The 16245-nt window shown below is 58.0% G+C and overlaps 7 protein-coding genes across 7 annotated transcripts; 2 read left to right on the top strand and 5 right to left on the bottom strand.

Moving 5' to 3' along the window:
- Positions 1–674: 674 nt before the first annotated feature.
- PG998_015014 (uncharacterized protein) lies at positions 675–2087 on the bottom strand (the record flags this gene model as incomplete). The annotated part of the gene is made up of 3 exons (XM_066881830.1): positions 675–908; positions 1161–1611; positions 1897–2087. The coding sequence occupies 3 exons, from the start codon at positions 2085–2087 to the stop codon at positions 675–677; spliced, it is 876 nt and encodes a 291-aa protein (XP_066723028.1).
- A 1232-nt stretch (positions 2088–3319) lies between these two features.
- Positions 3320–3988, bottom strand: PG998_015013 (uncharacterized protein; the record flags this gene model as incomplete). The annotated part of the gene is made up of 1 exon (XM_066881829.1): positions 3320–3988. One exon carries the CDS (start codon positions 3986–3988, stop codon positions 3320–3322), a length of 669 nt encoding a protein of 222 aa, XP_066723027.1.
- Positions 3989–4387: 399 nt separating this feature from the next.
- PG998_015012 (uncharacterized protein) lies at positions 4388–5385 on the bottom strand (the record flags this gene model as incomplete). Its single annotated transcript, XM_066881828.1, has 2 exons — positions 4388–5132; positions 5189–5385. 2 exons carry the CDS (start codon positions 5383–5385, stop codon positions 4388–4390), a joined length of 942 nt encoding a protein of 313 aa, XP_066723026.1.
- A 571-nt stretch (positions 5386–5956) lies between these two features.
- Positions 5957–7099, bottom strand: PG998_015011 (uncharacterized protein; the record flags this gene model as incomplete). Its single annotated transcript, XM_066881827.1, has 2 exons — positions 5957–6398; positions 6477–7099. The coding sequence occupies 2 exons, from the start codon at positions 7097–7099 to the stop codon at positions 5957–5959; spliced, it is 1065 nt and encodes a 354-aa protein (XP_066723025.1).
- A 656-nt stretch (positions 7100–7755) lies between these two features.
- Positions 7756–9232, top strand: PG998_015010 (uncharacterized protein; the record flags this gene model as incomplete). Its single annotated transcript, XM_066881826.1, has 2 exons — positions 7756–8155; positions 8217–9232. The coding sequence occupies 2 exons, from the start codon at positions 7756–7758 to the stop codon at positions 9230–9232; spliced, it is 1416 nt and encodes a 471-aa protein (XP_066723024.1).
- A 3500-nt stretch (positions 9233–12732) lies between these two features.
- PG998_015009 (Amino-acid permease inda1) lies at positions 12733–14627 on the top strand (the record flags this gene model as incomplete). The annotated part of the gene is made up of 3 exons (XM_066881825.1): positions 12733–13079; positions 13147–13731; positions 13814–14627. The coding sequence occupies 3 exons, from the start codon at positions 12733–12735 to the stop codon at positions 14625–14627; spliced, it is 1746 nt and encodes a 581-aa protein (XP_066723023.1).
- A 634-nt stretch (positions 14628–15261) lies between these two features.
- PG998_015008 (uncharacterized protein) lies at positions 15262–16245 on the bottom strand (the record flags this gene model as incomplete). Its single annotated transcript, XM_066881824.1, has 1 exon — positions 15262–16245. The coding sequence occupies one exon, from the start codon at positions 16243–16245 to the stop codon at positions 15262–15264; it is 984 nt and encodes a 327-aa protein (XP_066723022.1).

The following is a 16245-nucleotide window of genomic DNA, read 5'->3' as shown; positions in this document are numbered from 1 at the left end:
GTTGACTCTCCCTAGGTGTTGCCGGCCATATTGATCGGGTGTTGTTCCCATATCTGCATAAATAGTCTCAACAGGATTTGTGTGTGTTCTTTGTTATGATGCGTAACGTGATTGGTCGAGCGTGTCTTGCTGCGTTTGCAATGTGCGATATATCAACCAATACCTGCGCAAGCCCTTCTCTTGCGTTCTGTGTTTCCTCCTACATCTTCATTCTGCCTTATCAGTCCCGCAACGAATGTGCCCAGGTCAGAAGCTATCTACTACGACTACAATATGTCTAACAAACCGCAAGCTGTCCGTGCCGGGTCCGGCCGTCGGGATCTGGCTTGGCTGAAGCGAGTTCTTCGTACGTTTGGATAATATCATTTGTCATTGCCCCTTCTGCTACCGAGTTTCTAACGTAAACAGCTATGATCGCGGCCGTTCTTGCCATCTGGTTTGGAGTTTCTTGGGTAAGTGTGCCAATCCACCTTTGCCCCCTTTTCTCTCCAAAAGACCCTGACTGACCAGTTGGTTGGCCTCAGCTGTATACGGATCAAAGCACGACAGACATCCCCCGCAGCACCACGCCGCACAACATCCCCCTTTTCTTCGGGGCCACCGGCGGCGACAGCGGCAGCAACACCCAACAGCCGAACCCCCCGAGGCTGGACATGATGACCCACGCCGGGTTTCTAGGCTTGCAAGCAGCAAGCTTCCAGGCAGGGGGTGGCTTTCAAAGACTTCTCGAGCAGGCCGCGAACGACTTGAGAGCTACGGCGCCCGATACCACGCGAGTCGCGGCGAGCGCCGGGGGCAGCCACAGGAGGTTCGGGCACAGACTCGAAGACTTGGCCAAACAGGTAAGCTGCGCCCAGATTTTCGCATATCTCCTCTTCCACGCTGGACCGGTTTCCCATCACGAGGTACTAGAAGCTGACAGTCTGCCCAAGTGTGCAGATACGCAGACGCAAATTCCGGCCGACGACATTGCGCAAGAGGCAGCCCGAGCAATCCGCGCCTACCGAGCCGAGCAATGCGAGCTCTGGGAGCATGCCCGCCGCCTCCAAGCGCGCGCGGGGACGGCCGACGCCTCGCTAGGGTTGATCACGGAAGCGCTCCTGCGCGACCGCCGCGTCCAGTTCGACCGCGTGCAGCGCGGCTCCATCCCCTGGGCGTACCTGCGCCGCTGCGCGCAGCAGCCGGGCCCGCCGGATTGTCCCTCGCTGCAGGACTTGGCGACTGCGTACGACCGCGCCATCCGCGGCGGGGCCCGCGGCTGGCTCCCGGCCTTCTTCCGCCCGAATCCCACGCCCGTGCAGATCCACCAGGCGCTGGGCAACTTGAGCGACCGCGGCGTCGTCGGGCAGCACGCGGCGTTCGCGCGGCGCGCGGTGCGGCGGTGGGGGGAACTGGGCGGGCGCGGTCGCGGACCGGGTCGAGATGACGGCGCCGGTCTGGGATTCGCTGGAGTCGCGGGCGATGATGTACGGCGACGGCGACTGGCCGGGCCATGGAGGGGGAGCGGGCGGCGTGTGCTTGGCGGAGGACGCCAAGAAGAGCGAGGTGCTTGGGTTGCTGACGGAATGTCGGGATGATTTGAGCTTCATCGACGTGGACGGCAGGGTCAAGCTATGAAATGCGTGGGATCTGTATACTCCCATATGGAGTGAATTGGGAGGTTTGGTGTTGAGCGGTCGTATTCTTGGGGCCGTGAGGACTGAGGGAAACCCCACTACGTCTGTTAAGGGGATGAGTAGCCCCTATTGTTATTAAATGGCGAATAAGGCGTGTCACGAGATCTATCAATCATGTATGCCTTCTACACCATATTAAAACCAGTTTTCTAACTCCTCCCCGCCGTGTCATGAAAAGAGAACCCCGATCCACCACGAGGCATCGCGCCCCTGCAAGAACCTCCTCCCATTTGCTGCGTGCAACTCGATCGCCCGCTTCAAGATCTCGGGCCGCAGGTATGGCAGGTGGGGCCCTTCTGGGAAGAAGAATTGCTGGTGTCGCATGAGGGGGTGAGGATTCCTCCCTGCTCCGGCGCGGCCCAGATCCGGGCCAGGGGGGCTCCCTTGGGCTGCGAGTGCCAGTACGAGCATTATGAAGTCGTCGGTGAGCTCGTGGCTGGCGGTGGCCGGTCGGTCTTTTCGGGGGATGAACTCGCCCGGTTCGTCGGAGAGGAGGTTGAGCCCCTCCCCCCCCCCCCCCCAGGATGCGGAGCGTGGGATCAGGGGCGGACATTGTGGTTGAGAGAGAGGGGTAATGAAAGCGCAAGAGGTTATGCAAGGTGGGATGTGAGATGTGATGTGTTTGACTGGTTATTGTCTTTGGGCGAAACAGCGAGTGAAAGACTTCCATGGAGTGTGGACGGGGCGGCTTCCTTATACGGGATCAGCGAGAGCTACGGTGTTTTGACAAGGCGAAAATCAGTAAAATTAGCTTGAATCCCCTAGATAAAGGACGCGACTGCCACGTAGCACATGAGATGTGACGAAACTATCAGTACCTGCTTGACTCTTGATATCAAAGGGGCCTGCCTGCCTGAGATAGAACAGATATTGCATTACTTTGTGACTGCGAAACCGATCCGCTGGATATATAGAGAGCTACTGCGCCCAACCTCTGGATATCTTCTGCCCCCTTCTCTTCAACTCGAACTACCCACGAGACACAAGTGCCAGAAACCTATCTTTAAAGTCTATAAACGTCCAAGGCAAACGCTACAATGGATATCCTGCTGGCCATCTACGGCTCAGTGTTCTATCCACCCTTACTCTGCCTGTGGTATTGCTCAGGGGTAATGAAGCCGCTCGTTCTTTACCTAGTTATATTCGCTTTTTACCTGTACGCAACGCATGCCGGACGAACAGCGAAGTGGATGTATCTGATTTCGGTCACCCTCTGTTATATTTACTTTTGCGCTGTATCCAGGTACGGCGGTCCCAGTGGCCACGATATTCTTGGCAAGTCTCCCCGGCCGGGCTTTAACAACAAGCAGAGCGGCCAAGTAATTGATAATCACAGCTCGATACCGACACGACCTGCACATCGCAGTTGAGGAACACACTCGTATCTACTGGGAAACTCCGCTTTATTCGGATGAACAGAACGATGACATGTTGTGGGAGTTTCTCGATCTACCAGCCCCGAGCGCGGAAGTCCAAGAGGACTGCGACCAGCTAATCCAGTACCTACATGCCCGCCAACAAGCTCTAGCTCAAGATCTCAGAAGCCCCGTGATGAGCGGCGTCAAGCAGTCGCAGCAGCAGTTCGCGCTCGCCAGTCTAGTCGTCGAATACCTGATGGGGGACTGCGACGACATCTCCTCTACCTAGCGAACGGTCGTGGTCTCCCCCGGACACTGGCCGCAGCAGGTCCACAGCACGTCGGTGACTCGGGTGGCCACGGCAAAGGCCTTGTGCTCCTCGGGACGCGGGAGCTTGTTGTCGGACAGGTGGGCGAGGGTGTCGGTGTAGACGGCCGTCAGCGTGGTGCGGCACGCCTCTCTGCCGGAGGCGCAGGCGTTTCGGACGTCGTGGAAGCGGTCGCCGAAGAGACGTCCCAGGTCTGGAGTGCCGGATGGGCAGAGCTGTGGCGTGGTGTCGTCGATGGCATGGCTGCTGGCCGGAGGGAAGACTCGCGGGTGGTTGTGTAATAGTGCCTCGACCTCTTGGGAGAGGTCTTTCAAGTAGACGTCTGTGGGTGAGGTTTTATTAGGATCTTCGGACACTCGGATCGGGGTTACCTGGGCACTTACTGTCGGCGCCGAGGGGGTCCAGCTCCAGTGCCGCTGGAGCGCTGGGACGGCGTTGGTCCAGTGGACGAGGCCGTTCGCCAACAGGATTATGTAGACGAGCGCGGGCCTGGCGCGCCAGCCGTAATAGACCCATATGAACAGACCGATGACGATCAAGACCGCGGGATCGGTAGGCAGCAAGGCTAGGCCGAGGACGAGGGCAATGACGAGGATATGCAGGAGCAGCGTGACCGAGAGAAACATGGTGGCGGGCGATGGAGAATGAAAGGAGCGGAAGGAATAGGGGCACGTTGGCTGACTGGCTGCCGGGAGAACGAGCTGGGTGAAGAGAACAAACTGAGCGAGCTGAGCGAGCTGATGTGTTGCTGGACTGGAAAAAGCGAAATGAGTGAGATAGTAATATGGATATGTCAAGAGTCGGAGCCACGACGCTTTTGTATGTCTGGGAATTCCCCAGCTGTGCTTTATGTTGCCTAAACGGTCGAGCCTGAGGGTACTGGAAGATGCTACTAGGAATAATAAGGTAAACAGGAGATAATGCCTAAGCCCAGCAACATAACGAAGACAAAGGCAGAAACTCACAACCCTGTGACCGCGCACATGTATCTCAAGCGTGGTGCAAGACATCTGTGTATTTCGTTTCTATGTGCCCCCTCCAGCTTCCAATCCCTGAATGAACCTCTCGACTGCCACATTGACCTCCTCCCTCTTCTCCAGGTGCACCCAGTGTCCCGATTGCACCGTAACCACCTCCAGCCCCGGCGCCCACGCTCGCAGCATCTGGACCTGCATCTCCCTCGACGAAGCAGGTTCCTCCGGGACAACGAGCAGCGACGGCAGCGCGATCTCCGCGCCTCTCAGCTCCGCCTCATCGCCGACCGACAGATTCCCGTCCAGCATCTTGTAGTACTGCGAAGGCCCCAAATACCCGCCCTCCCTGCCAAAGGTCTCCAGATGTCGTCGCCGCAGCTCCGGGGGAAACCAGTCCCCTACCTTCTGGCGGCGGCCCTCTTCGACGAAGGTCTCGAAGCCGTGCAGCGGGTGGAGGTGGACATCCCAAGTCTTGGGGTCCTCGGCGAACAAGATATCCATGACCGACTCCGCGTGCTGCTCCATCATCCGCTGCGCCGAAGCGTCGCGCGCGATATACGAAATGTAGCCTAGCATCTCCGCCCCCGTCGCCCGCTTCGTCATCTCGTTGATCGCGTCCAGGTCGAAGCCGGTCCCCGGGCTCGACGGGCCGATACCGAGGAACGCGACGGCCCGTAGCCGGTCCGGGTAGTACAGCGCAAAGCGCGACAGGATGGTGGCGCCCCAGTCGTGGCCTACGCCGACGACTTTCTGCCCGGCGCCGACGGCGTGGTCGAGGAGCTCGGCGAGGTCTTGACTCAGCGGTTGGAGGCGGTAGGCGTCCGTCTCCGGGGGCTGCTGCTGTCCCCGTACCCGAGCATGTCGGGGGCCACGACGCCGTAGCCCTGGGACTGGAAGTGCCGGATCTGGTAGATCCAGTCGTCGAGGTGCGAGGGCCAGCCGTGCAGCAGGAGGAGGGTGGGTTTGGCTCCTGTGCTGGCTAGGTGCACGAAGGAGTACTTGTACCCTCTGGACACGGTGAACTCCTGGCGAGGCAAATCGAAATCCATGGCGAGTGCTGATTGAATTCTTCTTATTGGGTGTTTGGTTATTATAAGTTTGAATCTTCCTACCCATCAGATATCAGCAGCATAAGTTATTTGTGGTCGTCATGCTCCTATTGTAAGCCAAAGGTCACCTAGGTTATTTGAGAGTACGCTTCCATGAAAGTCTCCGAGAACTCACCGGGTGAGAGTTCGCACCGGTTGCTAGACGATGGACAGTAATAGCTAATACATGCTAGTAGATTTGTATAATCAACATGCATGCATGTGGTGCATCTATCATCGCAGGAGTGTAGAGTAGGTTGTCTTTCAATTGGCGGTTCAGCGAAGTTGGGTGGTATAGCGGGGTTTCAGTGGACATCGGCACTATAGAGCGTGGTAAGGCGCTGACTTTAACAGTTCGTAGGACGAATGGCCGAGTGGTCTAAGGCGATGGTTTTAAGATGCGGCAGCAATGTCGGTCATACCACCATTATCGTAAGATGCGTGGGTTCGAACCCCACTTCGTTCAATCCGATACATCTACTCTTTTTGCGTTTTTGGTTTTTGGCTACAGCCAATTCTATTCTGTTGGGAACTAAGATGGCACGTACGCCTTGTACACCTGGAGCGCACTCTCGACGCATTGCACCAGCCCCAGGAAGGTGGTTAAGAACAGGACGGCGACGGCCACCCAGAACGTGCACCACTGCACCCCGTTCCGCCGATCGTGCCACCACTGCGAGACGGTCCGCGGCGTCGCGTCGTCGTACGCCTGCTTCAGGATCACGAGCCGGTCTCGCCAATACGCGAAGTGTTCGATCTGCCGCTCCTCCATCTGCAGATTACCACAGCGCGCCAGCCGCACGTCGAGCGCCCGCTCGCTGCCCTCCCGGAGCCGCTTCTGGTGGAACCACTGGCTCTCTAGGCTGCGGCGGCGGCGGCGGCGGAGCTGGCGCTGCCCAAACTGCGCTTCGGGGAGGAGAAGGGCTAGTGTGCGGAGGGTCTCGTTGACCAGACCGGTCGGGAAGGTGGTTGCGCTGGCCACTCGTATCTGTCAGCGACCGTTCTTCTTTTTGTTGTCGCCGCCGCGTACTAAGTCAGCATGGGAGACATACTCATCAGGCTGGTATTCTAGAAAGGAGACGTGGTGGAAGAGGAGGAGCTTCGAGTCGTCTTCGACCAGCAAGATGTGGTCTGCCAAGTTGTCGGTAAAACATATGTCGATACCCCCTATCTTCTCAATGCTCCAAGCGTGGAAGGACTTGGGCAGCCGTACCTGCTCGCAGCTCAGCACCGGCGGCTTGCCGAAATGGTCGGCCAAATGCTCCGCGAACGAGCCGTCACGGTCCCACACAAGACAGCCGCGCGGCATGATCTGGCGCCTCGCGGTCCCGAAGTTCACCATGGACAGCAGCCGCAGCGTCAGGTTGACGAAGTTCTCGGCGCCTTGGTGGGTGAAGGCCATGCCACCCCGCAGGGCGCATAGCTGGGCGATGATCTCGGCGCGCGTCTTGCCGTCACGGATCTGGCAGGCTAGGTCGAGAATGTCGTCGATGCCTGTCGGTACGGGGTAGTGGCCGCCGCTGTCGTGCCCGACCATCATCACCTGCCATTGCTTCGAGTAGTAATACGCGTATGCCGTGTGATCTATCTTGGAGCTTGCTTCGCCGTTGAAGAGTGACTGTTTCCCCAAAGGCTGCCACAACTGACTGATCAGTCTCAGTGCGTCCCCGTCCATCTTGTGCTGGGGTTAAGCAGCCTTGGCTTGTCGCCTTCAACGTCATTCAATAGTAAACGTCGAGTTGCCGAGGCTTCCAACTAGCTGTCTTGTAGTAAACGAACCATGTATTGTCAGTGTTGCTAGCACTGGAGCGTTATTGTTGTTGAATTGTATATATTATTAACGACAAGGGGGTTGCTGCGAAGGCAGTTAACCCTTAGCCTCCCGTGGTTCTGCCGTAGGGTATCAGGACGTCTTGGGTTACTACCTATAATCGGCGATCGATACGCGAAGCACAGCATGGATGGTCTACAGCCACAGCCGGTTAATTGAAGCGCTGTTTCTCCATTGGTGGGAAGTGACTCCGTGGCTGCTCTGGCATGATGTGATAGGTGTGATGGGCGCCTGTCATCACCCAATAAATCGAAGTGAAGCTGCACTATCGAGCACCGCCACCGGCGGAGTCTCAGAGCCTTTTGCAATGCGCATCTGGTCCGCGAATCGTTACTAAATGCCTCTCTTCGTCATCCCAGCCACTTATACATTCGCTCCTGCTGCCAACACATCTGAGATAACCTGTGTGGCCCGGTCCGCCAACATTGTCTTCTTTCAACCACTCTCGCCTCTAATCTGTAACCAACAGCGCCTTCATCCCAAAAATGCCATTTCCCCGAATGCCCTCGTTAAGAAAGAAATGGGCCGAGCCTGAGCTGTCGTGTGGGAGCCAGATCACCACGACCAGGCTCGGGCGCGCCCGGAGCGTCTGGTGGGCCCACGGGCCAGCCCTCGAGAGGTTTGAGAAGGACGTTGAGCCCCGGATCGGGGCGGCACTGATGAATGTCGAGCTCGGTTACTCCGAGATATATTACCGCCTGTACATGATCGGCAAGCGGGCCGAGTTATCTAAGCCGATCATCATGATCTGCTGCACCGACCCCCAGATCAGGAGCAACGTCGAGTCGTCCATCCGCCAATGTGGCGTCCTGGAGGACCACCCGGAGTTCGGCCTCGGGGCGTGTGCCTTGCCGCTCGAACAGCCGACGCCGGCCAGGCCTTTGGGCGGGCAAGCGGGGGGTGCTGACTGCTACCACGGATGATGGCGGCGTCTTCGGATTGCGGAAACGCTCGTTTGCAGGGGCGGCGGCAGCCGACACGGAAGACCCCGGGGCCCCGCTGGGCCTGAAGATCACCACCTTCGACGCGACGGGCCAGTACCGGACCACCACGGGCGGCGTGGTCGTTAAGGCCGGGTCCACTTACTACCAGATGACGGTAAAGCACGCCGCATCCGAGCTGGCGATACCGGGGTTGGAACCGAACTACTCGGCTTCCGACCTCGAGGAGGTCCATTTCGATGGCCAGAGTGATGATGATGCCGACGAGGACGAAGTCGACGGTGACGAGGACGAGGAAACCATGACGCGCGGGAGCCTCACCCCCGTCGACTCGTTGACGACCAAGACCAGCTGGACGGAGTTCGTCAACGTCGATAGCCACAGCAGCGGCACCCAAGGCTCCTTCAACACGGACAGATCCAATCCTTGGCTTCAGCTGACGACCCCTACCTACCCGCTCATCCGGCACCAGAGTGATCTCCGGCGACGGAGGGAGGATCAAGGCAAGACGCGTTTCGTGCCGCCGCCAGGGCTAGAGCCTATGTTCTGCGGCGACGGTTCGGGGCCGGGGCTCAACTACGTCCTCGTGCCGTTGGTCGGTCAACCCAAGGGCGTCAACGAGGTCCAACTGCGAAAGAGCCGTTCCCAACCTACGCTTTCCATACAAGCCCTGGCCGAGATTCCCGCGCGGCCGCGGAGGATCGTCGCAGTCACTAGGTCTAGCGGCGTCGACTTCGGGTCCATCCGCCCGGGCGCCACCTACTTGCGCACGGCGAACAGCTCTGCACCCCAGAAGCTCTATGCCGTCCATCTGGATAGCGCCGTATTCGAAGGAGACTGCGGATCCGCGGTGATCGACCAAGAGACAGGTGGGCTCTATGGCCATATTGTCAGAGGCTGCCCCCGTACCGGAACAGCTTACATCGTTTCTGCCGGGGAGATTTTCCGCGACATCAAAGACCGTTTCGGCGCGGGGGTGGTTAGTATCGCACCAAGTAACCGCCCTCGCGTAGCTAGTAAGCCTGGCACAAAATGACCCTTTGGAGAGATGGAATTTTGGTTAGAATGGCTATACCGTGTGTCCCTAGCACATCACCACTAACACCAAAGTCCTAATTGGAGGAGGGAGAGGATGAGTAAACAAAAGGCGATTTATTTGCGCATTGCTTACTTAACCTCATTGCTTAACCATCTCAAAGTTATCAAACGGTTGCAGAGTAGCTCGCTTACGCAGATGGTGGATACAAAACAGTGTGAACGACAGATGGATGGCGTCTTGATAAAAACCACAAGCCTTCTATCGTGTCAGAGTTGACGGGCAAAGAGTTATTATACCCCACCAAGAAGATGACGTATTCAGAAGGGCTGCCGTGTCGGAACATTTGTATGGAAGCTGCTGGCATGACATATCAAAATGAGTTGAAGCGTGAAATTGGGATGTTCTCCATCGGGTTCAGCGTTGCCAACAGGGGCAAATGATAAGATCCGGACAACTGGAGCTCTTCAGGCCGGACTTCGGTTCCGGCTCTGTGGGGTTCTGATGAGAATATACAGTACCGTAGCACATGAAACCTAGATCGCCGGCATTCCAAAGTGATTACTGTAATGAAGCGCGATTGGCTGGCTTTAGTATATTGTTCGAGTCGCCCTGTCTACCTGATGTTGTACTTACCTTTACGTTCCAAATCCGTGCACCTGGGACAGTGCCATGAAGCGTAGCCGATGTACAAGGCATAAGCTGCTCACTATGCAGCATACATGCTTGCTTACTGCATTTCGCGGCGGGACGCACCTCGACTACGACGCCAAAGGTGACGGCAAGCTCGGAACTCGTAGGTGGGATGTGCGACATTCGCGTCCAGGTGGGAAAACAAGCGCCGCGTAAGCTGGGAGATGGGACAAGACCGGAATCCTGGGTCCAGGTGATCGACTGGTCGAATGTGCGCCGTATCGCCAGCCAATCACGAATAGAAAAAGGGTACCAGACTGGGTTGGCAAGGCGTATTGATTCGGGCATAAGCTAAATACATGCGTCGCTAGAATGGCTAGAGTCGAGTGCCACCAAATCCTTCACTGGGGACTACGGACGGATGAGGTAGTCATGCCGAGGCAGAAAAAAGAAAAAGCGACACGGTATCATTGCACAAGTGCTGCGGCAGCCTCAGCTGAGGATAAGCTTGTTCGGATCACTGCCCTGTTTGGAGGTAGCAGAGAGAGAAACAAGGCCGAAGCTAAACGCTGACTTGTCGCGAAGATGATTCGGTAAAGCCGTTGTCTGCATCACGATTGGACGTCGTCGATATGCAAGTCTGCAATTGATTGCGGCCGAGTCCAAGTGAATGGGGCTTTGGAGAACTGCCCGCGCCCCATCCCACTAGAGTTTGCTTTCTGGGGAAAATCCCGCTAGATCGGGGGCTACTCGTTAGGGTGTTCTGTCTGTCTGGGCTGATGATGTCTAGAGTAGGCGGGGTTACTGTGTCTGTCGGGCCCATGCATCTGGGTAAATGGGGAGGAAATTATCTAATGGAATCCTCGGGAAGAGACACTCGAGACTCGACGTCGTGTTGTACAGTCGCAGCACATGAGACGCCTCCAATACTGGGAGAGCGAATCAATCGAGCAGGCCGAAATGAGTGTTGCATTCTTCCATGGCTTCTAGCGGCGTTCCGCTGCAGAAACCTTCGTTGTTGTTATGTGGGTGCTGCGACGCTGTGTTGGACATTGGCCTTTTCTCTGACGATAGCAGGCGGCTTTCCTGTTGTGTATGTATGTAGATGTAGGATAGAAATGGGTCATATTTCTGACTGCCGGTCTTGGCCATCATCATCCACTTACGGCCCCAAAACAGAACTGCAGCCAAGGCGTCAAGCCCCCCCAGCAAGCGCAATACAAGCTTCGCCTGCCAGGCTAGGCTTTGCTTGCTTCTCTGGAGTCGTTGCGCCACCCCGCCGAGGTTCTGTGAATTGCCATCCCTCGCCATGCTTAGATAAATAATGAGTGCCAAGTCAAGCACGTCCAAACAAGCGAAGCCAAGCTGCAAAGCCAAGCAAGCAAGAGGCAGGTGTTGGTGGGCGAACTGGCTCCCAAAGCTCCGGGAATGGGGATTGTCGTCGCCTTCTCGAACCCATGCTGTCTATTCCGCAACGGGAAGCTGCCAATAGACGAGGGCGGGCATCCCGGAAGACTGGAGGAGGCCGTCGAATCAAGACTTGGGTGGTGTGTGTGTGTGCCAGCCATTTGATCAATCATGATGCATGGGCGTAGTAGAAGGGGAAAAAAGAGGAAGAAGTACTGGTACTTGGCTGACAGGAAAGTGGTAATGCGCAGGCAGATAGATGTTGGAGTGCCACCACGACCGTTCGGATCCGCCAAGAAAAAGCCCAGGAAATCCCCAGGAAGCTTGTTGGAGAGAAGCAATGGAAACGCCCCATCTTCCACACTAAGAATTGCCCGGCCGCTATCGACATATGTAATCCAGCCATCATCGGTCACCGGGCTCCTTGGCCATCTGCGAAACTCAGAGGTTACTGAGTATCGGGCCGACACCTGGATTCCTGAGTCCTGGAGGATAAGGAACATTTAGCCAATGGCGACCACTATATCGGAAATGATAGCAAACCACGCCTGACATAAGGCCTAGCGGCAATTGGCCAACCACAGGCTCGGAGACAGAGGTCCTTATCTTTCGCTCGTCCCATCGCCTGAATGAACCCCCCTGCACGCGGCATCCATGGCCCGTCAAGAAGGTGGAATTGTATTCTTCGCACTCGAGCTGCGTCATAAGAAGCCAGCCTGGCTTGGCTTGTAGGATAGGACCGAGATACGCAGAGGAAGAGAAGAGGAAGCGATCGTCCCTCGCTCGCCCTTACATGGAGGACGGGTGTATCCTTCAGTATCTATTCCATTCACTGTAGTTAGCTGCAGCCAAGTACTTGTACTTGACATGCATGGCAGCAGAGAACGTGTCTGACTGACATGGGGGCCATGGCGAACTTAGCCCTGGTCTTGAACGTCGCCGTCTGCTCTCCCCCCCCTCCCCCGCATACATCCCAGCCCGGATTGGCCAAGGCAGAGAGAGACCCCTAGCTAGCTATGATTCCTCCTCGCCTGCATTTGGATCAACGCAGCTCATGTCCTCTCAGCAGACAGTTTGCAGCAGTGAGCATGCAGTTCATAAATGCAGTACTTCCCGCTCCCCTCCTCCTTCTGCCTGTCCTAGTTCCGTCTTACTTCTCTCCCTTCCAAGTGTCCCGTGAGGTCCTATCGCATTCAATACAACAGGACCCGGGGCTCTCAACAGAGCTCAATTAGTCAGTCCGACTAATACGCCTCCAATAAGTCTGGTCCGGAAGGTAATTGGCTGCCTACTTAAGCAGAGTAAAACCCTCCTCCCATTGAACGTACAGGGAAGAACCTACCCGGAAAGCGAACCGCGGCCGCTACCTTGATTTTATCTCGCCGCCGCCTCTTTCAACCAAATCTCACCAAACAACCAACTCCTCACTCCTCCCATATCTATCTATCCCCCCCGTCATCATGGCGGTCACCAGCGAGTCCAAGCAGCTGGACACGCCGCCCTCGGCGGAGAAGGACGTCGGCCTGCCCAACTACTCGGCGGCCGGCGTCGACCACGGCCATGGCCAGCACCAGGAGGGCGCCGTGCGCGCCGACAACTTCTACACGCGCAACGGCCTCAACTTCGAGTCCTTTAAGAAGCGCGACTACGGCGCCGGCATCGTCGAGCTCGACCGCTCCATGCAGCCGCGCCACCTGCAGATGATCGCCATCGGCGGCTCCATCGGCGCCGGCTTCTTCGTCGGGTCCGGCGGCGCCCTGCACAAGGGCGGGCCCGGCTCGCTGCTGATCGACTTTCTCATTATCGGGTAAGGGATTTCCGATTTTATTACTCGAATGTAATGAATGACTCGCTGACTCTGGGTGGAAAAATAGCATCATGATGTTCAACGTCGTCTACGCCCTCGGCGAGCTGGCCGTCATGTACCCCGTCTCGGGCGGCTTCTACACGTACGCGACGCGCTTCATCGACCCGTCGTGGGGCTTCGCCATCGGCTGGAACTACGTGATGCAGTGGGCGGTGGTGCTGCCGCTCGAGCTGACCGTGTGCGGGTTCACGGTGAGCTACTGGAACCAGGAGATCAACGTGGGGGCGTGGATCACCATCTTCTTCGTCGCCATCCTGGTCGTCAACATCTTCGGCACGCTGGGCTACGCCGAGGAGGAGTTCTGGGCCTCGTCGCTCAAGCTGATCGCCACCGTCGTCTTTATTATTATCGCCTTCGTCATGGTCCTCGGCGGCGGCCCCGACCGCGGCATCTACAACCAGTACTGGGGCGCCCGCCTCTGGTACGACCCCGGCGCCTTCAACAACGGCTTCCGCGGCTGGGGCACCGTCTTCGTCACCGCCGCCTTCGCCTTCAGCGGCACCGAGCTCGTGGGCCTGGCCGCCGCCGAGGCCCACAACCCCGTCGCCTCGCTGCCCAGCGCCATCAAGCAGGTGTTCTGGCGTGTCACCATGTGAGTAGCAGTAGTAGTAGTTCCTTTCCTTCAATCGTCGTATTTACATAACATGCAACTGACGTACATGCGTTTTTTTTAGTTTTTACGTCTTGGGCCTCCTGTTCGTCGGCCTGCTCGTCGACAGCCAGGACCCGCGGCTGCTCGGCGCCGCCAACTCGTACGCCGACATCACGGCGTCGCCGTTCGTCATCGTGGGCAAGAACGCGGGGCTGGACGGCTTCGACTCGTTCATGAACGTCATCATCCTGGTGTCGGTGCTGTCCATCGGCGTGGCGGCCGTGTACGGCGGCAGCCGCACGCTGACGGCCATGGCGCAGCAGGGCTACGCGCCCCGCATTTTTAGCTACATCGACAAGTCGGGCCGCCCGCTGCCGTCCGTCGCCGTCATCCTGCTCTTCGGCCTGCTGGCCTACGTCAGCGAGGCCGAGAAGGGCCAGGAGGTCTTCGACTGGCTGCAGGCGCTGTCGGGGCTGGCCGCGCTCTTCACCTGGGGCTCCATCTGCTACGCGCACATCCGCTTCCGCCAGGCGTGGAAGCACCACGGCCACACGCTGGACGAGATCCCGTTCCAGGCCATCGGCGGCGTCTACGGGTCGTGGCTGGGCCTGTTTTTGATCCTGGTCGTGCTCGTCGTCCAGTTCTACACGGCCGTCTGCCCCATCGGCGGCGGCTACAACGACGCCGCCGGCTTCTTCAAGGCCTACCTCGCCCTGCCCGTCCTCCTCGTCTTCTGGGCCGGCGGCTTCCTCTGGAAGCGCACCGGCTGGCTCACCCTGAACCAGATCGACGTCGACTCGGGCCGCCGCGCGCTCGACTGGGACGAGATCAACGCCTTCCGCGCCAAGAAGGCCACGTGGCCCATGTGGAAGCGCATCCTGAAAATCTTCTTCTAATTTAAGGTGGACGGGGGAGACGGAGGGGGCTAGATTTAGGGTGGATGACGTCGTGCGAATCTTCGCGTATCAATCCATTTGACTTCCTTGTTTTCTGACTGAGACATCATGGCAACCTCCGTTCTTCGAAAGAGGAGGATTGGACATGCATGTGGGTGTAGTAATGTAATGATACCACTTTTTGCCAGGTTCGCCTTTGAGATACCTCAGTACTTATTTGCTAAGATCGTTAATGACTGCACCGCCAGAGACTGAAGACCATAGATCAGGGATGGGCAAACGACTAGAGTGCTGAATGTTTTCGACGTCTCGTGTAGTTGGTGAGAAGCAAGCCAACACACGAGAAGGAACTCAGACATGCTTCGAGGGGTAGCAATTAGCTCTCATGTCGAAGTCACCCCTTGGCGCACCCACTTACAGCACCCGGGGTACGGGTTGGATACGTATTGGCACATCCACTTGCTACATACATACATAAAACATCTGACTGAAGAACCCTTATCCAATTCCCCTAGAACGCCCATATTCCACACACCCAAGTTGGTATACAGAAACCCAGAAACCCCCTCCAAACTCCGTGACTCCACCCCCTAACCCCTGACCCCTGGCCATACCCCTACCTATCCGAGCCCTTTTACTCCACCACGAAGCTGAAAGTCGCCAGTATATGCGGCAGCGGCCCCCAAGGCGCCCCCGCCTCTCCCTCGATCATCAAGGAAGCCTGCTGCTGCCCGGCCGCCGCCTGGTCGTGAAGCCACTTGGCCCACTCCGCGTCCGCCAGCGCCCACTCCGGCGGCGGGCCCGCCGGCACGCGCCGCCCCATGGCGCGGCTGCCGGCCCAGAACTGGACCTGGCGCAGGCGCTCGCGCACGAGCTGGCGGCGCGACTCGGCGTACTCGCGACACGCCGCCATGAGCGGCCTGCGCCGCGACTTCCTCCCCACCGCGTCCGCGTGATGAGGCGTCGTCGTCGTTGTTATGGCTTCGGACGGTGGTGGTGCTAGTAGCAGTAGCAACGGCGGCGACGATGCGGCGACGACGGGCGACGAAGACGCGGGGGGCGATCCGGCGTCGTCCATCTCCATCTCCCACAGGATCGTCCGGATCAGCTCGAGCTCCTTCTTGGTCGTCTCGAGGTCCTGCCGCAGCTGGGTCTCGGTGTCGGCGAGCCAATCCTTGGTGGTGCTGCTACTGCCATGACTAGTATTATTATTATTACTTCTGCTGCTGCTACTGCTATTGCTACTCGTAGGCGAGGACTTCTTCCTGTCAGTCGGGGGTCGTGGGAGTGGAGTCTTGGGTGGGTCGCCCAGGGGCTTCCCGAACGAGAACTTGGCGGTATTGGTGGTGGCGGCGGCAGCACCTCGGCCGCCGCCATCGCCGCTGGGTGGAGAGGAAGGGACGGATGGTATGGTAGCCGCTTCGGCACTTGGCCTGGCGAGAGAGAGGCGTTGCGGTGTGGGGGTGGTGCTGCGTTGGGAACTGCCGGCGCCACTCCCACTGCCGACGCCTGGTCCGACGACGCGTTGGCGTCGGGTCAGGGATCTGGCTCGTCCTTCCGCGGCGACGGCTGGGGCGCTCGGCTCGGGCACTTGTTGTTGCTGATGTTGCCTATCCAT

The sequence above is a fragment of the Apiospora kogelbergensis genome (genome assembly GCF_038363985.1).
Source record: "Apiospora kogelbergensis strain CBS 113332 chromosome Unknown utg000019l_segment0_segment0, whole genome shotgun sequence".
In the NCBI taxonomy this organism is placed as follows: Eukaryota; Fungi; Ascomycota; class Sordariomycetes; order Amphisphaeriales; family Apiosporaceae; genus Apiospora; species Apiospora kogelbergensis.
The sequence above is the reverse complement of the archived record's forward strand: the minus strand, read 5'-3'. Positions and strand labels throughout refer to the sequence as shown.